Below are 27,642 nucleotides of genomic sequence, written 5' to 3'. Positions count from 1 at the left end.
TCTATACAGAAATGTGCCTCAGGCGTACAGAGAACTTTCCCCCGCCATCACAACTTCCGTCCCCTTCCACACTCAGCAGAGATTCTCTGATGGACCCCATTCTGTTGACGTTAGGGAAAGTATCTTGCTGGCAAGGGGCTAGCACTTTTACTAAAGAACGGACCTGTTTGGGGTTTTGTTGTTTGTTTTTTGTTTTCTGGGGTTTTTTGTTTGTTTGTTTGTTTGTTTGGTGATTCACTATGATCCAGGTCTTGCCACCAATCTGCAGCCTATGCAGCAAGCAGCAGCCAAGGTAAATGGTGCCTTTCCATCCTTGCCCTTATCTTTCGGGACACGTAGGTCCTGTTGAAGTGAAGGCTCATTAAACTCCCAAGTCAAAAGAACTCTGTGTCCCACAGCAACCATGGCATTCTCCCATTCAGAGAGATCTCCCCCACCCCCACCAGTTCGACCTCACTGGAGAGTTTCGACAGATGCCTGGCATATCCACTCACAAGGCTCAAGGCAGCCCAGGCTTCTGGCTGGCTACTGTCTTATGATGACCCAGAGCGGAGCCACTGCTTGGGTAATTGTTTCAGGGATGGTGGGAAAAAGGCCCCGGCGAGATCAAAGAGGGAAGATGCTGCGGGTGGGCCGCTTACTGAGAAGAGTGCACTGGAAGGGACAGAGCAGAATGTGGGAGGGCTGGCAAAAAAACAAAAAACAAAAGAAAAAAAACAACAACAAAAAAAACCCAACAACAACCACCACAAGTGAGCCTTGTTTTTTGGCCCGAGGCTAGAATGACGGCTACAGAGATTCAGGGAAAGGGGGCCCAAGTGTTAACCTTGGCTCAACTATGATGGCTGGTGATGCGTTAGACATCGCAGCGATAACTCTTGGTGGCAGCGCGTTTTCCAGTGTCCTTTTGCCACTGCGCTCGGTTCTTCAGAACGAAATTCATATTGTTTCCCTCCATTTCCACTATTAGTCGCTATGGCTGATAGTTTCTCTTATGTCTGGCTACCTTGCCACTTGTTTGATTTGTCATTTTGGTTGGAGAGATGGACAGCTTTGTGCCATCCTCATAGTACCGTGACTGGTCTCCTTTCCCGGGATTAGAGGAAGCCGTGCTAGGCGTCGACATTTATGTCTCATCCCAAATAATCGTGAAACAAACAGGGTTTTGTTGCTCTAGGTAAAACTCACGTAATAGTTATGCTGGATTATAAAGTCTGGATGGAAGATCTGAGTACGTTATCTAGCCAGGAATGTTCCAGGGTGTTCTGCTGATGAATTATTGACTCATTTGAAGGGCATTTCATCTAAGAATGGCCTTTCCTAGATTTAAGGCCGCATATTTTATTGAGGTAGGTGTTGCTGCACCCAGTATGTGAAGAAATTATGTCCCCACCCCAAATAGAGACGGAGTGACCTCCCAGAGCTTGCTTTCTCTCAGTTTTTTTTTTTTTCCTGTGGTTTTACCTTTTTAAATTCCCAAAGTAGAAGCCTTGTGTAATTCCTTCAGTCTCCTTAACAGAATGAACTCCGTTCTCTTGGTAGCAAGTTTCTAGAGGTGGTTTCAACAGACAGAGGCAGCTTGCTAATACCAGGGTAGTGTTACCAGATTGCTTCAGAGGGAACTCTTACTTGGAGCCCAGGGCTCCTGAGTAAGGCTGAATCAAATCAAACAGAAATCACTAACGGCTCACGGAGCAACAGATAACTAGTTGTGTGGAGAGGAGACGAGGAAAGAAAGTACAGTTTATTTCTGTGTTTGTTTAAATGTTTGTTCACTTATTTCTTTTGAGAAGGAGAGCCAGGGAGGGAGAGAGATTCCCAAGCAGGCTGCTCTGTGCTGTGAGATCGTGACCTGAGCTGAAATAAGACTGAGACGCTCAACCGAGTGAGCCACTCAGGCACCCCCTTATTTTTTTTTTAAGTTTACCTGTCTATTTTAAGAGAGACTGAGAATGCATGCACACGAACCGGGGAAGGGCAGAGAGAGAGGGAGAGAGAATCCCAGGCGGGCTTTGCACTGTCAGCACAGAGCCCGACGTGGGGCTCGAACCCTTGAACTGTGAGATCGTGATCTGAGCCAAAATGTAGAGTCAGATGCTTCACCGACTGAGCCACCCGGGTGCCCCAGAAAGTATCCTTCCATTGTGACATTTGTGACACAGTGAGTGGAGTTGTGGGCAATGGAAGGGAAGATGAAAATGAGACATAGTGAAGGATGTTTTCTATGGCACTGGACTTAGTTCTGTATTATTCGTTTCAGTGTCTTTTAGCCAATGAAGTGTGTGTATATGATGATGTTCAGCCAGCCAGTAATAATATCCCACCCCCTTTACCTATCCATCTGTATATTTTTATTACTTAGTAAGATCTTACTTTTTAAGCTTTTTTAAGTGTTTATTTTTGAGAGAGAGAGAAACACACACAGCACAAGCAGGGGAGGGGCAGAGAGAGAGAGAGAGAGGAAGACACAGAATCCGGAGCAGGCTCCAGGCTCCGAGCTGTCAGCACAGAGCCCGATCTGGGGCTCGAACCCACGAACCTCTAGATCATGACCTGAGCCGAAGTCGGATGCTTAATCAGCTGAGCCTCCCGGGCACCCAAGAGTTTACTTGTTAAGACTGGTTTTGGGTTCCCCCCAAAATAGAAGGGGAAGGTACAGAAATTTCCCATATACTCCCTGCCCCCGTACCCACATAGCCTCCGCCATTATCAACATCCCCCACCGAGAGGCAAAATTCGTTATAGTAGATGCACCTTACATCCACACATCATTGCTCCAAAGTCCGTAGCTTATATTAGGGTTCACTCATGGTGTTGTGCATTCTGTGGGTTTGGATAAATGTATAAGGACAGGTGTCTGTCATTATGGTATCATATAGATTATTTTCACTTCCTAAAAATTCTGTGTTCTGCTTATTCATCCCTACCCCCTATGTATTTTTTTTTAACTTTTTGAAAACATTTCCAAACGTATTATTATATCTCCCACTATGAACCTTGCAAGTTTGGTCTGCTTTCAACAGATTAGGACATTGAAGTGCAGGCAGATTATACAGTTAGTGATAAATCTAAGACAAAATCCAGATCCCTTAATTCTAAAATATCCTACCCTATGCTGTGTCCACCAGTGCATACATGGAAAAAGGTGAATCATTAAATGACTTCCTTGCAAATGGCCGAGATCAATGGGTAGCTTTAGGGGCCCCAGGAGTAGTTTTGTAGATAGCCATCCTTAAAAAAATACATTTGAAAGACGTCCACAGTTGTTGGAAGGAGGGAAAAGATGCCATCACGTGGTATTCATTTGCAGGGATCAGATTTTCCTGAGTCAGAAGGAGGTTAAGAGATCTGCCAAATGCTTGGGAATGGGTTCAAATTATTGCAGAAGTGCAATGGAAAAATATGATTGATTGAGCTCAAGAGTATCTGCCCTATTCTTCGCTGGATTGCCTTTCTGCCATTCATCCCACTTTGGTTCCCCTTTAAAAAATTCTCTCTTAATCAGAATGACATGACACCCTTAACTTGACTTGCCAAACAAAGTAGATACATTAATGAATGTACGTGTTTATTTTTTATATGTTTGTAGTGTTACAGCTGAGCTATGCTATGCGCATTTTTACTCTTCTGTTCGACAGCTATTTCATATGAGCTGGTCACCAAGAGGGCCATGAAAACATGAACTCGAACTAGAACCTGAGAGGGATGCAAAGGAAAAAAGAAAGGCCCTGCCCTAATGGGGCTTACGGGATGTTGCTCTCTAATGGGGCAGGGACTTTGTCTTGCTTTTTGTTGCGTCACTGCTCCTCTCAGATGTAGAATAGGGCCTGACACATGATAAGCATTCAGTAAGTATCTGTTGAATGAACGAATGAACAAACGAACAAATCCACACATGAATAAAATCTTACACAATGACTGATACTACTAGAGTACACATTATGAGAGACTTCGAGAAAAGCAACAATCAGGGTCAGGTCAGATGATTCGAATGACAGATTATTCTGTGACTAAAGAGAGCGTGATAATATTAAAGTGTGAATATAAGCAGTTGTTGAAGGTGCGGCATGAATGAGATCTCCTCAACATTATTGACATTGGGGGCCAGATAATTCTTCATTGGTAGGAGTAGAGGAGGCTGTCTTGTGCATTGCAGGACGTTCTATCCACAAGAAGCCAGGAGCAACCCAGTCCGAGCTGTAACAACCACAAATGTCTCCACGCATTGCTGAATGACCCCTTAGGGGAAAAATCGCCCCCAGTTAAGAACCATTGGGATAGAAGCAAAAGAATAAACACCCATACATTAGACCTTTGTGGTAGCAGGTAGGGATGGAGTTGGAAGGGAAGGGGAGTCTAAAATATCAAGACACAAATTAAGAGTGATTTAAGGAACACCATTAGGAGAATATAGAATTATAGAAAGCAAGGGAAAGGGAGCTCTGACAAGTTTTTGAAAACTGGCTTTTGGAAAGAAAACTTGAATGGGTGGAATGATTTCTCCTATTCACTGAATATCCAGAGATCATTTGTTTTATTTTTTTTAATGTCTTATTTATTTTTGAGAGAGAGAGAGAGAGAGAGAGAGGCAGAGAGAGAGAAAACAAGCGGGGGAGTGGCAGAGAGAGAGAGGAAAACAGAGAATCTGAAGCAGGCTTCAGGCTCTGAGCTGTTAGCACAGAGCCTGACACGGGGCTCGAACTCATGAGCCCCGAGATCATGACCTATGCCGAACTCGGACGCTTAACAGACTGAGCTGCCCAGGTGCCCCGAAAATTTGGTTTAAATGATGGATTTACTTGGCTTTTTCTAGAGGCCCATGAGTACTCATCTCTAGACCTGAGCCACTACCTTGGCTTTAGAAGCTTTTCTTTTTTTTTTTTTTTTTTTTTTTTAATTAAAAAAAAAATTTTTTTTTTCAACTTTTATTTATTTTTGGGACAGAGAGAGACAGAGCATGAACGGGGGAGGGGCAGAGAGAGAGGGAGACACAGAATCGGAAACAGGCTCCAGGCTCTGAGCCATCAGCCCAGAGCCCGACACGGGGCTCGAACTCACGGACCGCAAGATCGTGACCTGGCTGAAGTCGGACGCTTAACCGACTGCGCCACCCAGGCGCCCCTAGAAGCTTTTCAAGTGAACTTTCACTTCCTTGAATGCTGAAGACATGGAGAAACGAATCATCTGAGATCCTATGGAGAGTACACCCATTACATGTTCTGTCTTTTGCATGCACATACACACAAACTAAAGCAGAACTTCTATTTTGTTTTTGCCCCCAAACAGAATTCTGGGATCTCATTTTGCCTCCTTCCTCAGTTGTTGGTCAACGTTGTAGGGGAAAAGGGGAAGTTGAGATCCATAAAATAGTTGTGAATTGAAAGACTATTAGAGACCTTCTGAGGTCATCTCTCTAGCCTAGTGATTTCTTTTTAAATTTCTTAAAATCTCCATATCCAAAGGCACTGAGGTGTGAAATACCATGGGGTCCTCAGGGACCTTAAATTATTTAGCCATGCTGAGGTATCACATGTGAAAAGATGATGGAGTGAGGTCAGATGACAGGCCCAATCGCTAGGGCAGACAGACAACACACAAGAACATGTATATATTCATATATATTTTCGACAATGTGGCAGTCTTTGTTGAAGTTAAGTTTTAGGTAGAACCCTAATATATACAACACGTAAAAGAGAAGCCATTTGATACAACTTCCCCACCACCGTGGCCTCTGAAGCACTCCACAGAACAATTCGAAAATCACTCCAGGGTCTGGCATTTTATCTACAGAAGGACCGGATAGTAAGTTCTGTAGACCATACGGTTTCTTTTGTAGCTGCCCCTGCTCAACTCTGCCATTCTAGCCGGAAGGCATCTATAGCCAATATATAAATGAATGGAGATGGATGGATTTAGCCTGCCGCTGACCATTTTCCTTTGCTGACTCCTGAAACCCTCCTCATGTTTTACAAATTGGGATGCTGAGGCCGAAAACACGGAAACAAATTACCATCAACGGCAGAGCTAGGACTAGAATCCAAGTTCCCTGATTGCCACTTGGTTCCTTTAGCTTTCATTTCGCTGTCAAATAGAGAAATAGCTGGGGGCGCCTGGATGACTCAGTCAGTTAAGTGTCTGACTTCGCTCAGGTCATGATCTCACGGTTTGTGAGGTCGGGCCCCACATCGGGCTCTGTGCTGACAGCTGGGAGCCTGGAGCCTGTTTCAGATTCTGTGTCTCCCTCTTGCTCTCTGCCCCTCCCCCACTCACGCTCTGTCTCTCTGTCTCAAAAATAATAAACATTAAAAAAATTAAAAAAAAAAGAAATATCTGAGACTCTGTGTGGTATTGTAGGGAATGAGGTCTGCCTAAGGCTCTTTTTTTTTTTTTTTTTTTTTTTTAAAGCAGTACCTTTGACTCTAAGTAAAGTATTTATTTCTCATTTGGAGAAATGTGTCATTTGGAGAAAATAGGGTGTCCATGTGGCTACTTAGCGCTTGCTTCTAATTGTATCTCCAGTGAATGGCCTTGTCTTATAAAGATATCTGAAGCTCTATCATATGAAGCATTTGAGGATTAGTTTTATATGTCTTCCTAGGGGAAAATGGCTGTGTTTTTAATGTCTTTAAGTGTTTTTTTTTTTTAATTTGAGTGTAGTTGACATACAATATTAATTTTAGGTATACACCATAGTGTTTCAACAATTATGTGCATTACAAAATGCTCACCATGATAAGTGTGCTACAGTATTATTGGCTACATTCGTATGCTGTGCTTTTCATCACCATGACTTATATATTTTAGAACCAGAAGTTTGTACCTCTTAATCCTCTTTGCCCACTTTGCCCATCCCCCACTCCCCTACCCTTTGGCAACTGCCAGCTTGTTCTCATATTTACGAGTCGGTTTCTGTCTTTGTTGTTATTTGTTTGTTTGGCTTGTCTTAATTTGACATGAATGTGATAATTAGAGTTACAGAAATAATGAGAACCATATCAAGGCTATCTAGCATGAATGTTCAGAGTTGAAAGGACCAGAGCATGTGTGATTTGACATTAACTTTTTAAAAAAAAAAAAAAAGAACAATTCTAAGTACTTTTTCTATGAGGTGGTCTACTAAGCACGTCATGCGTTATCTCATTTGATCTTTATAGAGGTATATCACATTATCATCATCTCCATGTTGTTGGTGGACGAATTACATAGCCTACCTAAGTTTGCGTACCTAGTGAGTGGGAGAACTCAGATTTTTTGAGACCAGAGCTCATGACCATAACCGTTTTACTATGTGGCCTCTCTTTTTACCTAAGAAGGAACCACTGGCGTTTCTGATCACATTGGAAGATGAAGTTGGGGACCCAGAATGTCCTAATTAACAATCTAACATTTGAGGAGCTTAGCACAGGAGATACGTGTACAGGGGCGAGGCAGAAAAGAAAAGGGATTTATCACGATGAAGGTAAAAGTGAAGCATATGACGATAGTAGAGGAATGAATAAACCATATAGACCTTTGTTCCTTTCTAAATATAGATGAGATCTAGAAAACAGAGTATGTAACTTAGAATACAGCTGACTTGTTGATTTCATCTCTAGGGTCTTGCATTGGTAGCATCCAACACTTGTCCTTTTCTGTCTTAAGTTATCTACAGATTAAGCATTTGCTAAATGACCATGGTATTTATGGGTGAACTACACTCTTTCTTCTTTTAAAGGAGGTGGGAGGTGAATTATGCCAGTAACCGTGGTCTTGGTACCTTATGTATAATCATAATTGGATTTTTCTCGGCCTGCTTTGTGAAAGCTGTCTGACCTGCATGCCTATCTTCACCCAGCTCAGAAAACTCCCTGGGCCTTTATTGCTTTTCCCTTCCGGAAGGGTTGGTTCAGTGACTTCTACTGCTGGAGATGCTTTTGCTAAGATATTAAGGTTTTCTTTCTCAAGAAAGGCAGGGTGTGGAGACCTCCACCAGGCCCTGGACTGCTTGTTTTTCAGTTCTCTGAGCTTGCACCGGAGTACTTTACCATCAAGGCAAGAACTGCATGCTAACTTTAATTGCCTTTAAGTATAACTGCTGTAAGCCTCAGTAATTATAGTTAACATTCTCTGCATTAACATTGCACTGCTCCCCTAGGATTTTCAGAGTGATTCACAAATACATGCATTCAACTTGAAATAGCTCGTGAGGATTATGGAACCCAAAAGGTGAAGTTAGAAGATATTCCCTGCTCTCCAATTATTCTAAGCTTAGCAAATAGGAAGGCAGAGACATCCATGGCCTAAAGGTCTTGATTGCCCTAGTCATTGTTGTTACAAATAGTTATTTATCCCAGGAAAGAAAAGTGTAAGCTTGCTGAAAGAAAGAGAATGGCTTTTGTTTGTTTTATTTTCTAGGAAAAAGTCTAATGGATAAAAAAAAACATCTAGACTTATAACTCACCTCAACTGGTCCACAAGGCTAAATTGAAGTCGATCTTAGAATGAAAGGAAATGTCAAGAAAGTATAGAAAAAGAATTTTTTTAAGTTTTATTTTCCAAGTCACTTAGGCAAAGTATACCACAGGTCTGATAGGAAAATATAAGATCGGTTTTCTACAATCTAGATGAAGTTTGGCTATCCTCATGTGGGGACAAGGCATTTAAGACAAGGAGAGTTCGGCATATGCCATTGCAGTCTGACTGGACATTCTCGACAGCAGTCATTTGGACTCATTACTGTTAAGTTACCTGGTTTCTGCAATGGGGGAGCCGGGTTGGTCCTGCTGGCTTGCCCCCCCGCTAAATGCGTCTGGGCAGTTCTGGAAGGGTAACTTCTAACATTGCAACTATCTAGCTAGCTAGCTCAAGGGCTGGGGAACGTGTTGAAAAGTTCGAGTTGAGCTGAATTCTTCAATTCCCTCTTCACAGGGTCATCAATAATATTTCGATTTAGCTCTTAAAGTGAAAGTATCCTTAACTAACCTCAGCTTCCATGATTAATGATAATGACAGATGTGAGACTAGCCTGGAAGAATGTATTCGTTAGAAAGAATTCGTGGGTTGATTCTGTTAGCAAGAGAGGCACCCCACGAATATGATGAAAAGCATAACCTCCTCATTTGCTAACAAGCTGGGAAGCTGCACTTACTTAGCCCAATCTTAAGTGTTGAGGTATATGCCTTCTTAAAAGAGCCTTGAGATCCTCGTTCCTCTATTCCAATGGAGCCAGGATTTGGCCTATAAACTACAAGGGGACAAAGAACTCAAATTCTCTCAGTCTCAGGGGTGCTTGGGTGGCTCAGTCAGTTTAGCATCCGACTTCAGCTCAGGTCATGATCTCATGGTTTGTGGGTTCGAGCCCTGCGTCGGGCTCTGTGCTGACAGCTCGGAGCCTGGAGCCTGGAGCCTGCTTTGGATTGTGTGTCTCCCCCTCTGTCTGCTCTTGCCCTGCCCACACTCTGTCCCTCTCTCTCTCAAAAATAAATAAACATTATAAAATAAATTAAAAACTTCAAATTCTTTGTCCCAACCTGCTTCTACCTTTGCTTTTAGTTATGGTTCATAGGCTTGTAGAGAGGAAGAATCACGTTTGACTCACTTAGGTTTGGATTTGACTCATTAGTTCGAGTCTTTAGATATCTGTAAAGGGCTTAGCATAAAGTTGAGAAATTATAGTCCTGGGTTCTCAGAGTCCAGTGTTATCAACTCAGGCTCATGAGTGAGGCAGAAATTGCAAATAACCTGTGTTCTTTTCATAAACATGTAGTGGGGCAGTGCTAGTCAATGAAGAGGTTTAAAAACTCTTATAATCCATTGCATGGTAACTTCACTTTTGAGAAGCAGAAACTGTCCAAGGGGGGCTCCTAATTCCTCTTCCCCATCGCATTTTCTGCACAATAAGTACAAGGCAGCGTACTCCTCATCCTGAAGGACCTTCTTGCCATTTCATTCTTTACTTGGAGCGGGGCAGAAAGAGATGTAAACACAAGGCTGGATTTGGGGGCTGCATAACTGACTCTGCTGTCCTCTTTTGTGCCGTCTCACATCTCTCCCTACCTGGAATTTCAGCTGAAAAAGAAGCAGGTGTATGTAGATAAGGTCGAGAAGATGCAGCAAGCCCTCGTACAGCTCCAGGCAGCGTGTGAAAAACGTGAGCAGTTGGAGCATCGTCTCCGGACGCGGCTAGAGAGGGAACTGGAATCGCTCAGAATTCAGCAGGTACGGAGAACTTAAAACGAGATCGCTCCTGATTGGTGGTTTTCCATTGGGTGTCGGACATGAAGATAAGAGCCACACTTTTGCTCATCTTTAGCTGTTTTTGCCCCACTTGATCTTCCTCCAGACCACCTCCTGATTGCGACAGTGAGGTCGGCTTCCTTAGCTTTCGTAGCCCGGCAAAATCCTTAATGCCTATTGTCTTGTACCTTTTATTTTCATGTGAGCAGTAGACCCTATAAGAAGTGAAAATGCTGTACAAATAGACTCCAGACATTTTAGAATTGGCTCCGGTGTTTATTTATTTTTTACGTTTATTTATTTTTGAGAGAGAGAGAGACAGAGCACAAGTGGGGGAGGGGCAGAGAGAGAAGGAGACACACAATCCAAAGCAGCTCCAGGCTCTGAGCTGTCGGCACAGAACCCGACGCGGGGCTCGAACTCACAAACCGCGAGATCATGACCTGAGCGGAAGTCAGACGCTCAGCTGACTGAGCCACCCAGGTGCCCCACGCTCCGGTCTCTAGAATCATCTGGCTGTACCCCTCCTCATTTTCAGGTGGGAGAAAATCAAGAGCCAGGAAAGGTTGCGTGACTCACTTAAGGCTACACAACAAGTTGGGGGCAAGGTAGGGGCCCAATCCTAGGTGTTTAATGTCCATTTCTAGTGTGTGCCGTGCTGGCAGGCAGGGATAGTGATTTTTCAACCCACGATCCACTTTCTGAACGGCATGACTATTTGATGTGGCAAGCTGCTTTCCCGATCAACGGAGTCTCCTGTTCAGGCCCCAAGATAGAAAGTGCCGTTGCCTTGGGAGGAAATCTGAATTCCCCTTGCTTCTGGATCAGGATCCAAACTGAAGTGGCACGGGCAGTCACGCTCTCCAAGAATAGGGGCTCTTCAAGTGGGGCTGTCAGCATGGTTCTCTCACTAACCCGAGGGGTCTCGGCATCTCCCCAACCAGCGCCAGGGCAACCCTCAGCCCGCCAGTGTTTCAGAACACAGTGCCACTGCGCTGATGGAGTTGCTTCGCGAGAAGGAGGAGAGGATTCTGGCCCTGGAAGCCGATATGACAAAGTGGGAGCAGAAGTATTTAGAGGAGAATGTGATGAGGCATTTCGCTCTAGACGCCGCCGCGACCGTAGCTGCGCAGAGGTAAGTGGCTGGCTTCCGGGATCCTTGCTTGAAGGGCATGGGTGGGTGGGCAGAACAGAAAGGTGACCTGTTGAAAGATTTTTCCATGTGTTGCTTTCTTTTTCTCCTATAGTGCTCTTTGTTCCCCTCCCCAGTGTCTGCCTAAGTGTGTTTCCTTTCACCTGGTTAAACAGAGACTTTTTAGGAATTGGGGTCAGGAATTTGAAAATGAACGTTAACTTCACGAGATCCACTGAAGGTTCGCAGGCCTCCTTCGCTAGAGCCACGCCTTCTTTTGGCCACATGTGTAGGTTTCTTTGTTTAGCCCCAGGACGGGAGTGAAAGCCACTCCGGAGAAAGGCCACTCAGAAACTAAATGTCACTCAGGAGTGGCTGAGCCACATTCTCCGTGTCCATGAGTTCATCACATGTAACCGGTCACATGCCATTTGGCAAGGGAGAGAAAGCGGCAGAAGGATTTTTTTTTTCTTAAATTTTCTGCCTCTTCCGTGTCCCCTGGGCACGTGAAAACATTAAATATTGGTCTTTGGAGGAAACAGTGCTCTTGTCCGGTTTGTCCATCTCGCTGCTGTTCATAATCACCCGTTGGAAAAGAAAGAGAGAAACGACAAAAACTAAATTCGCATCAGGAGATGGCGTTGGTTGCTGGAGAGACAGACAGAGGCTTGGTCTCCAGTCGGGTATCTAAGGAGGCCAGAGCATATGGTACCCAGAGAGGCTCTACCCAGAAAGTTATTAAAAACCACAGTGTTGTTTCGAACGTTCTCCTAAAGGTGGTGAGCTGGCGGAATCTGGAAACACTTGCCAGAGTTTAGGCTGTGATGTGTGTGTCGAGTGGGTGGCAGATACATTTATTTGCGAGTCCTTCTCATGCCAAATCGGGAGGAGGTCAGTGCTTAAGAGCTGGGCTCGTGATTTGCACACGTATTCCTGATTCTCCAGGAGGACGTCTTACTGTTTCTCTAACACACTCTGCCTTCCTCCAAGTACATGGAGACCTGATAAATCTTATATGGCTTGAAATCACCTGTGCATGGATTTCGAGGTCATCATGGGCTTAAGCATACCTGTCTTTGTTTTCGGGAGAACAGGGCGCTCCGTACGTGCGAGGGCAGTAACGGAGCGCACGAAAGCCCCAGCTGTGCCAGAAGATGGTCGGGGAGTTTGTAGGCAGATTAGAAGCAGAATTAAGTGTAATTTTAGCTGCTCCCTCCCAAGAAAACACCTGTGCCCAGTGCTTATTCAAAGGTTATTCAGGAAACTCCAACACAGAAAAGGAGACGAAGGGCGAATTTTGTCACCTTTGGGCAGAAACTTAGAAAGATCTAGCTCGTAAAGGTGTGCAGTGTGAGAAAATGTGGGAAAGCCAGCGTTCTTGATGCTGGGAGGTTCACTGCTAAAATCAACTTCAGAATAGACTTCAGGTCAGGAAATGCAAGAAAGCTAGGAGGTTGTCACTGGGGTCCTTGTAATAAAGAAACGACCCCCCTTCCTTCCTTCCTCCCTTCCTCCCTTCCTCCCTCCCTTCCTCCCTCTCTCCCTTCCTTCCTTCCTTCCTTCCTTCCTTCCTTCCTTCCTTCCTCCCTTCCTTCCTTCCTTCCTTCCTGCCTTCCTGGAAAGTTTTGATACTGGGGGAACCCACTTTCTGAGAGACTTCTTCCCAGAATCTGTTGCCTTCCATAAAGCAGATTTAATTTAAACCACACTCGTTTAAATCACCAGGTAGAAAGTTTCCATGTAATCACGGTTTTCAGTAAAAGTGCATGCTTATCATCTAATATGATAAAAAGCAGCCAGTTTCCACCTGGCCAGAAACACTTTACGTTAGTTCCTTGGGCAAACATCCTGTATCGGGACTGTATGCTTCTTTGCATGCCTATTAATCCAGCCCTCAGAAGAAATTGAGAGACCGTGTTCACATTCCCGCAAAATGAGACAAGTAGACTAGGTAGACAAGGACTGGGGTCCTTGTAATAATTCCTCCAGATCCTTCTATTTCTAGGATTATGCTATTTTTTCCCAAAGATAGTGCCTGTTATGCTCGGCCACGGGGATTGGTTTCCTTTTCCTCTTTTCTTAATGAGATTTCCAATTTACAAGGTGGCATCCAGGAAACTTAATTTCAGAACCTATGGGTTCTTCTGCCTTCCTTTCCAACATCTCTTGCTCTTTCTCTTCTGTCCAGTGGTTTCATTCGACCCTACAAATTTGACCAGGGTTCTGCTCTTTGCCCCTTTCTGTGGTAAAGGCGTTATAGTCTACTTTTCCTTCTTAAGAAGGTTTAAACGTCTAGGATATTGGTTGCATATGGAAAGTGCTCAACCTGTATTTGAGTAAGGAAGGAGAGGAAGAAGCAAAAAGAAAGGAAGGAGGAAGGAAGTGACAGAGAAGGAAACGGTTTCTAACTGTCTAACTGCAATCCGTAAATGTAGTGCCACATTTTAATGACCTGCTTGGTTTCTGTGTATTCTGCTAGTATCTCTGACTTTATATGTTCCCAATGTAATATCTTATAGGTAAATGCACATTTGGGAAATGTTGCTTGGGTGGTATCAATGGTGGTTGTAGAATTTTTTCAATTAAGGTATTATTTACCTATTAAAAAGCACCTATTTTATGTGGTTTGATGAATGTTGGCAGGCATATACAATAATGTAGCCACCCCACAGTCAAGATAGAGGGTGCATTCTAAAGTGCCCTTGTGCCCCTTCCTTCAGCTTGATCCCTTCCTCCCCCACCTGACACTAGACAACAATCGGTCTGCTTTTTGTCGTTACAATTTTGCCTTTTCCAGAATGTTGTACGAAAGGAGTCATGTAGTATGTACTCTTTCTGCTTGATTTCTTTCACTGGGCATAACTATTTTGAGATTCATACAAGTTGATGCCTGTATCGATAGTTGGTTCCTTTTCATTGCTGACTAGTGTTCCAAAGTCTGGGTGTACCACCCCAGTTTATCTATTCACTTGTTGATGGATATTTGGATTGTTTCTGGTCTTTGGCCGTTGTGAATAATAAAGTACAGATTTTAAAAAATTAATGTTTGTTTAATTTTAAGAGACAGAGAGAGGCAGGGCACAAGCGGGGGAGAGGCAGAGAGAGAGAGAGAGAGAGAGAGAGAGAGCGCGAGACACAGAATCTGAAGCAGGCTCCAGGCTCTGAACTGTCAGCACAGAGCCCGACATGGGGTTCGAACCTACGATCCGTGAGATCGTGACCTGAGCCAAAGCTGGACGCTTAACTGACTGAGCCACCCAGGTGCCCCTCAAGTACAGATTGTCATATAATAATAGACAACTGCCTTTTCTCAGGTGAGAAGACCTATTAGGTGATCTGTTCATACCCCTGTTAGCACTTTGATTCTACAAAGCACCACTTGTCAAAGGGACAGCTGTCAAGGCAAGAAATCACACGTACTGTTTGTTTTCTATATAAGGTACTCTGCTACGTGCTTTACCGTTATTGCTTATGCTCACAATAACTCTTTGCGATAAGTACTATTATCTATTCTACGTATGAGGAACAGGTTAAATAATTTGCCCAAGATCACACACAGGTACTAAGAAGAAGAACTGGGATTGAAAGTGACATTTTGACACCTTCACCACTACTCTGCTGGTTTGATGATTTCAGGATGGTGATTAGATTTCAAGATGGTGATTAGGGATTATTAACTGTTTAAGAGTTACTGTTTGAGGCTTATTATTAATTGTTTAGTCACTGAAAAGTACGGTAAGTAATCACAATAATATGGCCCATATTATGACTTCCGTATTATCGTGTTCCTAGAGATTCTTTAGATGCTTAATTTACATAAGGGAAATTACTACCGAGTACTTCGACCTAGAAGAATAGATGTGGCAACGCAGACTGTGGCTCACCAGTGGTGAATTTATTTCTGAATAGCAGCAAAAGGATGAAAAGATAATTGGGGCGCCTGCGTGGCTCAGTCGGTTAAGTGTCTGATTCTTGATTTCTGCTCAGGTCATGATCTCATAGTCCTGAGATTGAGTCCCGCATGGGGCTTTGATGGGTCATGATCTCGCAGTTTGACAGTTGACGCCCTGCATCAGGCTCTGTGCTGACAGCATGGAGCCTGCTTAAGATTCTCTTTCTCCCTCTCCCTCTGCCCCTCCCCCGTGTGTGCGTGCGTGCTCACACACATACACACACACTCTCTCTCTCTCTCTCTCTCTCTCTCTCTCTCAAAAAAAAAGATAACAAACCCGATCAGCCATGTAATTTACTAGTTTGCATTTCCTGAATCCAGTCATTAACCTTCCCCAAACGTGCAGTGTTTTGTTTTTATATTGGATGATGTCAATCTGGGAAAGAAGGAAAGGAAGGGAAAGCAGGAGGTAGAAGCTGGTCACACACATTATACGTGCCTACCTGTTCCTTCCTTATAGGCTTTTCTCCGTTTCCGTCCTCAGGTTTGTTTCTCATTCTGACATCCCTTAGGTTAAAGTTAGAATTGTCAACAACTTGTTGGATATTGTCATATGGCTATTCCTAAGATGTGTTAACTCTGATGTAACTAAAATCAAAACCCATTATAATGTTTCCCCAACAATCTCTCCTTATATTTCTATCATAGAAAATGAGCTGTATGCCATCTTTTCTAGTCTTTTGAATTAGAAACACCAAAAGTTCTCATTCGTTCTTCCCTCTCTCCAACACCCACATGTAAATAATCTCCAAGGTGTAGCAATTCTGCCTCCTATGGCCTGTTTGCATCGGTTCATGATGTCAGCATCTCTTGCTGGGATTATTACAATAACCGTTCTGACTGGTTTGCCCAAATCCAGCGTATTGCTCCCCGAATCCCCCATCACATTTCAGCCAGAGACCATGTTATCTTTTTAAAACACAGCTTGGATCATTCCAGCTCTCATAATTTTCAGTGCCTGTTGGAATAAAGTTCACGCTCACCTCTGTAACAATTAATTGCTTGCCCTTATATTTTTTTGTCTCCCTTTGCAAGTTTCCTGCAGTCAGGGACTGATGCATGTCTAGCCACTTTTTAGCATCGCAGTAATTTCAACCACAGGGCTCCAGTCACGGTCAAGTTCACATGTTAAATAAACAAAAGGATGCTACTGACAGGAAAAGATGGATTCGAAGTTGAAAAGTTGAAAAGTCTAGCTATTTTAATTAGGGAATCCTGAGTGACATTCTGGAAAGCCATGTAAGCAAGGTGATGGGGATAATCTCATTGGAAGGAGAGAGATGCCTGGAGGGACAGTTGCCAGAAATCGTTTACTTAAGAATTTAGACGTAAGGGGCACCTGGGTGGCTCAGTCGGTCTGACTGCAGCTCAGGTCATGATCTCATGGTTTGCGAGATTGAGCCCCACGTCGGGCTCTGCGCTGACAGTGTGAACAGCCTGCTTGGGACTCTTTCTCTCTCCCGCTCTCTCTCTCTGCCCCTCCCCTGCTCGTGCTGTCTCTGTCTCTCTCAAAATAAGTAGATAAACATTTTTAAAAATCTTTAAAACAATACAAATAAACATTTAAAAAAAAGAATTTAGATGTAGGATGTCGAAATCAGGGATGTACAGTCTGGGGTTTGCAGATTGTGTTTTCAAGCCCAGCATCTCTCTCCTGACGTGCTTAAGGATAGTCTCAGCGTGCTGGAAGTTAGGTCAAGTCGCTCCTTCAAACGCTGCTTGCTTGCTTTTGCCTGAGCCACTGGCTCAGTGGCCCCAGTCTTCTAGAAGGAAGATTGATGTTGAAGGCCGTCCTGGCAGCTCTGGAGGAATTCACTAAGTGCCCCACATTTTCAGGCTCCATTCCTGAGGAGTTTGCAGTGTCCATATCAATGAGCTGGCAGGGCTCTGCGTCCCCAAAATGGTCTTTTATGCAATGAAGGTGGCCGTGGGCCAGCACTGGCTCCCCCAGCGACAAACCGCACGCTCATGGCCCCGGTGTCCATAGTCACCACGCAGCCTTTAGAGCGGCCTGGCTCTGAAGCGGCCATCGTGTTGGAACTCTGCGCTGCAGGAACTGCCCCTAGGATTCCACCTAGAGCCGGAATTGGTTAAAGTCACACCCTCTTGCATGTCGCTCTCCTTCTCCCCATACTTCTGTCTTTTTTTTTTTTTTTAATTTTTTTTTAACGTTTATTTATTTTTGGGACAGAGAGAGACAGAGCATGAACGGGGGAGGGGCAGAGAGAGAGGGAGACACAGAATCGGAAACAGGCTCCAGGCTCTGAGCCATCAGCCCAGAGCCTGACGCGGGGCTCGAACTCACAGACTGCGAGATCGTGACCTGGCTGAAGTCGGACGCTTAACCGACTGCGCCACCCGGGCGCCCCACTTCTCTCTTTTTTAAAAACAAATTTTAAGTTTATTTATTTTGAGAGAGACAGAGACAGCGTGAGCAGGGGAGGGGCAGAGAGAGAGAGAGAGAGAGAGAGAGAGAGAGAATCCCAAGCAGGCTCTGTGCCATCAGCGCAGAGCCTGATGGGGCTTGAACACACAGAATTGTGAGATCCTGACCTGAGCGGAAACCGAGTCGTACGCTTCACTCACTGAGCCACCCGGGCGCCCCTACCCATACTTTTCTCTCTAATTACGGATATGTTTGTTGGGCGTTTTTACTGTGCACTGTATCTTTTACATGTGTGCTTTTATTTGAGCCCCCCCCCCCCAAAATGCCATGAGATGCAGGTGTAATTATGACTTCTGTCTGAGGAGATGGACGTCTCGAGCAGTGAACTGACTTCCTGAGCATAGAGTTTGTTCGTGGCGGGGTACTTGGGAAAGGAGGCTTGGACCCTCGTGTGGTCTCTAGTCAGAGCCCGTGCTCTCAACATCACACAAGGCCATTTCCCCTTGAGCACCTTGGAACACAAGGGCCATTCCTGGTCGCACTAGGAGCAAGTGTAGAATCCTGAGATGCTAAAATGTTTTCAATTTAGGTGAGCCACTGCAAGGCCTTCTCTCTCTTGGCCCAGTTTGTTTCACCATTCAACTAAATGGCATATCAAGTGTAAGCATGTTGGGGCAACAGGAGTTTTGAGGAACTCACCAAAATTCCCTAACTTTAATACCCGCTGTCTGTGTCTTCATTCCCTGCCCTTTCACTCCCGTCTGTACTGTCACAGTCTGTAAGCTGACAGAACATAATTGTCAGGTGCCAGCAGAAAATTCTCCCACAGATCCCCGTTCTCATAGGAAGTATGATGAAGCGGTGCTAATTCATTGTTTTCCCAGTCTATTGTCGGCTTTTCCTTTAAGACCAATATAATTACATCAATATTCTCCGTAATCCCTTTTTCTTTCCCTCCAAGTTACTCAAAGAGGATCCAGGTCGTTTTCATTCCTTTCCCTCTTTTTTTCTACCACTGGTTCTAAATGAACTAAAGAAAGGTGCATGACCTCACTTATCAGGACGATACAGGATCCCCGTGTATCTTTGACTCGTGCTGTTTAGACATCAGCCTTGCCCCGCCCCCTCCCCTTCCTCCTCTCCTTGTTCTTCTCTTTCTCTCTCCGTCTCGCGCCCCACGCACACACACGCTTTACTCCTTATTAATTAGTATTAGAGTTAATGGCCTGAGACACTTTGAAAGGAGACATGATGGTCCCTCATGCAGTTCGGACTCTGGCAAGAGAACAGTCATGTAGCTGGGGGAAGAGACTCCTTGATTTGGCACTAGAATGTTTCCAACGTAGGTTAGACAGGAATTAAGTGGCACTGACTCAAAGGCCATGCTTTTCGCTCAGCTCACTTGCCCAATCTGACCTTTGCCGGGGCCGTCTCTATAGTTGCTGGTATACATCTGTAGCACTGGCTGTTTAGTACGTTCTCGGACTTTCATCAAAGTCCAGCCTTTTTGCCTTCATAACTATCATGAGAATAAAGTGAAAGTCTATAATATCTTCTCTATCATATAAATAATAATATAAAGTGAAAATATAAAGATCTTCGTATAACCTGGCCGGGATCTAAAAACTTGAAGGGATTCTTTGCCAGGAGGTTTGTGTCCCTCTCATAGAATCCCCTCACTGACTTTTGCAGCTGTATCCATGCCAAAAACCTCTTCTAGCTAGCTCTGAAAGCTGAACCTTCCCGTCTTGGACGTTCTTTTCGGTCAGTCATCCAGAAACCAACCATTCCTAATGAGTTTGACTATAGCTTACCGCTTTCCAGCAATACCTTTGACGTGGGAGGGAGATGATAAGATTCGTTGATTTTGCTGCCTTATCTTCATCACTGTCATTTTCCTTCCCAGGGATACGACAGTCATCAGCCACTCTCCTAACACCAGCTACGACACGGCTCTGGAAGCTCGCATCCAGAAAGAGGAGGAAGAGATATTGATGGCCAACAAGCGTTGCCTTGACATGGAGGGCAGGTAAAATATCAATCTGGACCCCAGTGGATCTGAGAAGAAAGTATAGAGACCAGATAGGTCAGGAGGGAAGGGTAGGCATCTTCATTCACAAATGAGAAACCCGGTAATGCAGCCTCCCCCGACCCCTGCACCCCTGCCAGCCTGTTCACTTGGGTTTGAAATGCAATGACCCTTACCTTGCTTTCCCCATTGGCTTTGGTAATTGCTTTCTATCTTCCCTCTGCCAGAACCGTATTGTTGGTATTTGTACTCTGGGTATTCCTTCTAGCATTGGACTTCAATCTTGTGATACAGCAGAATGCACAGTGAAAGAATATCCATTCAGACTTGGAGGTAGGGCATCTGATATCTCTTATAAACTCAGGATCATTTACTTATCAACTCAAGTTGCGGCCCATTCAAAGAAGTCCTCATCTTCTCACTAAGTGCATTGTTCCATTGACTCAGAATCTTCCGTTTAGCACCCACTACATCCGTTTACTCTCTTACGTACAGGCCTTTTTCCCACCGGTATCTTGCTGTGGCTTCCTGAGGTGTAAGCAGCGACTCCTGGATGCTCTCCTAGATTCATCTGGGTGTGGAGAAAGGCATTTAAAAAAAAATTTTTTTTTAATGTTTATTTATTTTTGAGACAGAGAGAGACAGAGCATGAACGGCGAAGGGTCAGAGAGAGGGAGACACAGAATCTGAAACAGGCTCCAGGCTCTGAGCTGTCAGCACAGAGCCCGACGCGGGGCTCGAACTCACGGACCGCGAGATCATGACCTGAGCCGAAGTCGGCCCCTTAACCGACCGAGCCACCCAGGCGCCCCGAGAAAGGCGTTTTTAAAAACACAGCACACCGCCCCTTGCTTTTCAATGTCGAAACGACTAAACCACTCCTCAGCTGAAAAGATCATGGAAACTCAAGTCCGTGCAGGCAGTGAGACCAGAACATGGAGGTGGCAATGAGGTTTTTTTATATGTTCTTTGTCTTTGGCTCCTAGGATTAAGACGCTCCATGCCCAAATTATTGAGAAGGACGCCATGATCAAAGTGCTGCAGCAGCGTTCCCGGAAGGAGCCAAGTAAGACAGAGCAGCTGTCATCCATGCGACCAGCAAAGTCTCTGATGTCCATTTCCAATGCCGGGTCAGGCCTGCTCTCACATTCGTCCACGCTGACCGGCACCCCCATCATGGAAGAGAAGCGAGATGACAAGAGCTGGAAGGGGAGCCTAGGTAATGACAGTAGATAAAGAAGATTGAAGTGACGCGTTTAGATAATGTGCCCATTCGGCAAGGAAAGGGAGTGATGGTCCAGATTCTGGAGCAGAAGATATATCAGGTTGGGTGTCTGTCCTCCTGAGAGGCTAGCTGCCTATTCAGGAACTCCTCCACACTCTAACGTCTCACTGACAGAACACTGGTTGAAGCCAAGGCCTTAAAAGATAAGAATTCTGATTTCTGTTTGGGTGGGAAAGCAGACAACTTCAGTTTCCTTTAAAAACTTCTCAGACTTGGCCTTTGCCATGCCAGACCTTTTGTCTTTGTCCAAAGCCCATGTGACCTTCATGTCAGTCAAAAGTTCAGAATTCCAGACTTTTCTCTGTTCTCTCCTCCCACATAATACAAGGATTCAGAGTTCTAGTTAAGCTACATGGAGCTGGGTGGCAGGTTTTTGTTACCCGAATGTTCTGAGATGAGAACTGAATGCACTTTTTCATTCCATGTCTGTCCATTCCTTCCCCTCTAATCAAAACCCCAGAAGCACTATGGATACCACGAGGCACATTTTTAGAGCCTGAGAAAGCCAGCTTTGTATTTTAATTGTAGGTCTTTTTGTTGCCTCTGATACCTTCCTTGGTCCTCTGATGCTTGCAGTGTCCTTTGGATAGAGTAGGCATTTGGGGGGCCCCTGGTCTTCATGAGAACGTTAGGTTACACAGTTATCGTAGCACTCATCCGTGACCACCGATCGTTCCCCCACTCCTTTCTGGCTGGCTGGTCATGGAAGACGTGGGTTGTAAGTGGAGCCAAGTAGAAGCCTTCTGGAAGCTCAGTGGAGATCAATCACCGCTGGAAAAGTAGATCAAAACAGATCCCCGGGAGACTTAAAGGCTTAATACACCGTGCTGGGGTGGAGAACGAGGACCAGAAGGGACAGGCCTGCCGAACCGATTTCCTGGGTTCCTCGGAGGCAGGCGCAAGTGGAGACTCGCGTCCCATTGTTCGTGCTTCTCCTGAACCTCCTGCAAGGAAGACGACGTAACCCGATGTCTGCATTTGAGGAACCCGTACTTTTCTGACCTCTTGCCGTCTTCCCTTTGTAGGTATCCTCCTGGGTGGGGACTACCGCGCCGAGTCCGTGCCCTCCACACCCTCGCCGGTGCCGCCCTCCACTCCCCTGCTCTCCGCTCACTCCAAGACGGGCAGCCGCGATTGCAGCACGCAGACGGAACGGGGCACGGAACCCAGCAAAACCGCAGCTGTTGCTCCCGTCTCTGTCCCCGCGCCAGCCGCCGCTGCCGCCGCCACTGCTGCCGCCATCACTGCCAACGCTGCCACCAACACCACCACCATGGTAGCCGCTGCTCCACTTGCTGTCGCTGCTGCTGCTGCTCCTCCGGCTGCCGCCGCCGCCGCCCCGTCTCCAGCAACCGCTGCTGCTGCTGCTGCTGCTGCTGCTCTTGCGGCTGCCGTTTCTCCAGCTGCTGCCGCTCAGGTTCCGGCCGCTGCCTCCGCCGCCGCCGCCGCCGCCGCCGCTGCCGCCGCTGTCGCGCCTCCTGCTGCTGTTCAGGTTGCTCCAGCTGCTCCGGCTCCGGTTCCAGCTCCGGCTCCGACTGCGGTTCCGGCTCCAGCAGCGTCTCCGGCTTCTGCTGCGGCTCAGACTCAGGCACCAACTCCAGCTCCGACTGCGGCTGCTACTCCGGCTCCAGCTCCAACTCCAGCTGTGGCTCAGGCTGACGCTTCTGCAAGTCCAGCTGCCGGCTCTGGACCACGTCGTTTGTCTATACCAAGTCTGACCTGCAATCCAGATAAGACAGGTAATGATCTTCCATACCCCAGGTAGCCTTGGGTTCTGCCCACTATTACGGATTGCTTGTTGGCACCCTGTGGTGTAGACACAGCCGGTCGTTGGGCCAGAGTTGTTCGGGTTTTAAAGGGGATTGCTCCCAAGCGATGGGTGCAGAGCCCGTAAATGACTTTTTGGGACACGAGGATGGGAGCAGAAGTGCGTCAAGGTGGTTCTTCCAGTTGCGGTAAATGCTCAGGTGAACAAGGGGAGGCGGTGTCAGGCAAGTCTCACTTGGCCACCGGCTTCGTGGCTCGAACGCTGGCTGTTTCTAGCAATCTGAGTCTTTACTTGATCCCTAAGTGGTTTCTAACCCCCTGTTTCCATTCAGATGGCCCCGTTTTCCACTCCAATACTCTGGAAAGAAAAGCTCCCATTCAGATCCTGGGACAAGAGCCTGACGCAGAGATGGTGGAATATCTCATCTAAACGGCCTATTCAAGAGCTGCAGTTTATCAGCAAGAGTGCTTTTAACCATTTTTCCTTTTTGATTGTTCTTATTTTGAGGGTGAGGACAAGGGGTGGGGGGGATGTTTTTTAAAGGGACTTTTTATTGAAACAATATAGTACTTAAGTAATACCATACAAACTCCAGTCTATTCTGGTACACACTCAGAGAGTACCTCTAAAGACAGATGAATCAGAATGTGCTCTAAAGTTTATTGTTTGGGTTTATACAAACACTTGGACTGTTAATCGCTGGGTATACATGAATGTTTGCAATGTGCGTGATTTTATTTAGCATTTCCATATTCCAGATCATTTTCATTGAAGAGCACAGTATGTTTGGGAGACAGTGCGTAACATGTAGATTTCAGAAGTGGGAAGCCGGAGAGAATTTGTACCTATGCTGTTTTGTACACTTACCATCTAGGCAGCATCCAGAGAGGGAGCTCTCATCTCGGGCTCATGAAAGGGAATAGGTTTAGGAGCTGTGTAAGCTGAAGAAAAGGCAGGGGATATTGGGGTGTGGAAGGGTGCTGGAGCTAATTTTCCCTCCCAATTTCCCAGCTACCCTGTGCCAGGAGATTGTGTTTATCTTCATTTCAGTGGTGCTTTGGAAGTGGATTCTTTTGGTTCCCTCGCGGAGGTTCATACATTCATATATATACTCTGGAGTAATTTATGCATTTGGATAATTAATATATTGCTTTCAGATGCTAGGAGAGTAAATTAGCTGTGTTCTGTACAACTTCCTCCTTCTTAGGGAGTGAGACCTTCGGAGGCCTTGACGGAGAGTTGCGCGAGGTGCTGCGTGTGGCCATGAGCACAGCTCGCTTGGCTTTCCTGAGACCAATCTGGTCAGTGTTCATTGTTTCTCCAGCACAAGTTCACTGGCTGTGTCACCAGTTTCAGGTTTCCAATCATTTGCAAAACGAGGAAGCATTTTTGTTGATGGGCTGAATGCTTTGAATTTCTGGTGACTACTTTCAAATAACTCCGTTTGTTTTCCCCAATTCTTAGCATAACGTCTTAAAAGGCATCGTTGACTGTAACCTCCAAGGGAATAGCAGGTGGGGGGAGAGGTGGGCTGCAGATGTATCCTTAGCTGTCCCTTCTCACTGCCAGTGACTCCATCTTGGAATACCTTTGGAGAGCAGCAGAAAATGTGTATGTGGACAGGGACCAAGGAGGCCATGGCTCCGGAGCTTTGCCATAGGGCCGCCTCCAGGGACACAAAAGGGCTGCTTCTTGCCACAGGTCCCTGCTCTGTGTCACCTCTCTGCCCTTAATTAAGGTGACAGATCCACAGACAATGTCATTAAGATCAATTTTCAGGGGTATGGGAGGGTGAGGGAAGTGGGGGGTGTTAGGTAAGGGTGGGGGGGGTAGAAGTTTGGGGATGTGTTAGTTAGAAACCGGATTAATAGAAGAGTAGGCCTGATATATTACGTTGTGAAGCATAGTGGCTGGAAGGAACTTCAGCAATAGAGCCCTACCCCCTCGTTTTAGTGGTGAGGAATTTGAGACCTGGAGAGGTTAGTTTTTCAAGATCACACAACACAGCTTTCCATTTTGCCAATTACCATGCTTATTTTGGGAAACCCTTATATACCAAAAGCCTCATCTTAAGGAAAGGCATCTTCATGGACCAGGGCATTCGTAATTTGTAAAATGTCCCTGGCCTCGTTGCTTTGTCCAGGGTTCTAGACTCCTACCTTGCTTCCCCTGCAGTGCCTTTTTGCAAGGTTTTCTCTTTAGTGGTCCTCATTTCAACATTGACTCACATGAAACTCCCCCCTGAGCAATCCCCCTCACTTCTTGTCTTGCTATGGGATTGGCTGTCTCAGGTCATCTTACAGGGTCCCTCCGTGACCACGGGAATGGCATATTTAACAGTATTTTTGTGTCATTCCTAATTACCTGCCAAAGGAGTTCTTTTTGTGGGGCCGGGGGAGAGATGAGGGAGAGTGACGTGATTTTCAGCCAGTCTAGACATTTCAATAAAGAAGTGGTCATCCTACACGTTAGTCTTCAGTCATCAAATGAATCCCAAATAGAAATGATAAGTGCCATTGTGCTAATACTCGTTCATACCGCCCCTTCGGTCATAAGGGGAAAAGTCCTCAAATAGAAAGCAAACTTGAGGACTGCTGCTTTCTAGCCAAATAAGTAAATACAAATAAGATGAAACCTTTCATCTGCTCCTTTTATGGTTATTACACATTGCCAGATTTTTTGCTAGCTCTGGGAGCCATGATTTTAATCACATTATGGAAGGTGACAAATGTCATACGTTCCACGCTGTGTGGCAGCCGTCTCTTTAGCCTCATGTACTTTGGGGAAACGAGGAAGTTCTTGGCTGAGTACTACTTTGAACTTCCCACAGCATCTCTGCCCCCTCACGCCAGAGGCAGTCCCTTTTGGCTCAGTTTTTTTTTTTTTTTTTTTTTAATCCCAGGTAATTTGCTCAAGTAATATCGTACATCTAAGAGATGGAAGGAGTCCATGGCATATACTGTGTTTACAAAGAAGGTAGATTCAGCCTTTTCAGAAAATTTCTAATAGGTGTCCTTCTAAAGATTCAGGTTTATGGGAGAAATGTCAAGTCAATCACCTTTTTCACAATTGTCAGGGTATAACACTTGGGGGATCTTTCTGGACTCCCACTTATCTATGCATTTTACTGGCACCTCAGGACAGAAGGGTGACCTTGTCTTAACGCGTACTGCCTGGTGATCTCTGGGGACCTATTTAAGTCAGTTGTACCCTGATGCCCCGTGCACAGAAAAACTTCATTAGAATGAATTGTACTTGATGGAAAACTCCCATTAACCATTTTTCATTAACGAAAAGTAGCTTGCACATTCTCTTAAAATCATGTATCTCGATTGTTGTTTTCATGAAGGATTTATTTTCGATGTTGCTTTCGAGCTTCAGGGTGACAGGGAGAGCAAGAGCCTGAAATATCTGCCATCATCTGCCACAGAAAACATACCAAGTGTTCTCTTGTTACGCGGTTGGGTGGGCACAACGATTGGAAAATGAGCAAACTGATTGTGCAAACTACTTTTTATGCAGAGCCTAAACACTCATAACGCGGCAGCTTAAAGTATATACATATGGACTAACTTTTATAAATTATATTCTCATGTCTGTTAGCCATACAATCTCCTGTTATCTCAGTTGCTCCTTCACATATGGAATGTGTTACTTAAAATGTGTGCATTCTTATGGAACATGTTTTCAAAGGAAGGCATCAGGATGGGCTAATTGCCATCAATTTTAGCCCGCCACGATCCTTGGAAATCTATCTCCCGAGTGTCATTCATCATCAGTAGGACAAGTGTCAGAGCTTGTTTATTTTTTTCCAGTAGCAGCGATGGGTTACATGGAATCATCAAACCTCCTTTCTGGCCTCCCTTGTGATTAATGGCATGTGTTAATAAAATGGATAGCTGGGGTTGGCAGATGGCTAGAGAAGAATCGCCTTCGGTGTAAAATGTATGTGGCCCCTTGTTGATTGCGACCCCATTCTGTAATCGACTGAGCTAGTTCCAATAAAGTTAAGCAGGTTTGAATCCACTTTGTGCCTATCTTTTCACTGACAATAAAGTTAGCTATTTTAAAATGCAGTACTGTGTGGAAAATGCTTTGGTGTTTACCCAACAGAGGCTGTATTTACCCTGTATCAGTGATTAGTTTCAATTTACTATGCACTGAAATTGCCTTTCAAGGGCAGCATTGGACAGAATTTGCATTTGCTTAAAGTACGGAATGTGATTATAAAGTATTAAGACAACACTACGGGCCACAGGCTCTAATCGCTTCCTTTATATATTCAGGCAGCATATATTAAAAGCTTTGCATCTTTTTATCTCCCTGTTTCTGAGGGCTAAAATGATGGCCACCCAAAGCAGAGAATTCATCCTTTAGTTAACAATTTGGAAGGCCCCTTGATGTTTCTTTTGTACCCTTGTTCTTATGCCAATTCATCAGTTTTGGTTGAGGGAGCTTGTTATTAAAAGCAAATCAAAACCGCGAACAAGCCGGCTTTTTTGGACTGAAAATGTTCAAGCTGCCTTTACACTGCCCTCCCTGCACCTCCTGTTTACCACTGTGTCCCACCCTGACTGGGGAGGGGACACGGGCTTTGAGTTGACACTTTTTACAGCGAAATTGGCTTGATGGGTGTTGCAACATGGATGGGAGGAGGGTATAGAATTCATTAAACTCAAAATTTGATTTTTTTAAATTAAGTTGGGAGACATATTCCTTCCATATTTAAAAAAAATTTTTTTAATGTTTACTTATTCTTGACAGAGAGAGAGAGATAGAGAGACAGAGCATGAGTGAGGGAGGGGCAGAGAGAGAGGGAGACACAGAATCCGAAGCAGGCTCCAGGGTCCGAGCTGTCAGCACAGAGCCCGACGA

At 45.2% G+C, this 27,642-nt stretch overlaps 1 protein-coding gene across 2 annotated transcripts in view; it reads left to right on the top strand.

Annotated features, from left to right (window-relative positions):
• AMOT (angiomotin) overlaps positions 1 to 26,843 on the top strand; it is a 63,881-nt gene extending 37,038 nt beyond the window's left edge. For both annotated transcript variants that reach the window (XM_045470614.1, XM_045470615.1), the window contains exons 9-14: positions 10,048 to 10,197; positions 11,160 to 11,350; positions 19,592 to 19,714; positions 20,701 to 20,933; positions 22,025 to 22,738; positions 23,099 to 26,843. In XM_045470614.1, the coding sequence (XP_045326570.1) occupies positions 10,048 to 10,197; positions 11,160 to 11,350; positions 19,592 to 19,714; positions 20,701 to 20,933; positions 22,025 to 22,738; positions 23,099 to 23,196 (1,509 nt within the window). In that variant the 3' untranslated portion in view covers positions 23,197 to 26,843. The remainder of the gene's footprint in view (positions 1 to 10,047; positions 10,198 to 11,159; positions 11,351 to 19,591; positions 19,715 to 20,700; positions 20,934 to 22,024; positions 22,739 to 23,098) is intronic.
• The last annotated feature ends 799 nt before the right edge of the window (positions 26,844 to 27,642 follow it).

This window comes from Leopardus geoffroyi, chromosome X, assembly GCF_018350155.1.
Source record: "Leopardus geoffroyi isolate Oge1 chromosome X, O.geoffroyi_Oge1_pat1.0, whole genome shotgun sequence".
Lineage (NCBI taxonomy): Eukaryota > Metazoa > Chordata > Mammalia > Carnivora > Felidae > Leopardus > Leopardus geoffroyi.
The sequence above is the reverse complement of the archived record's forward strand: the minus strand, read 5'-3'. Positions and strand labels throughout refer to the sequence as shown.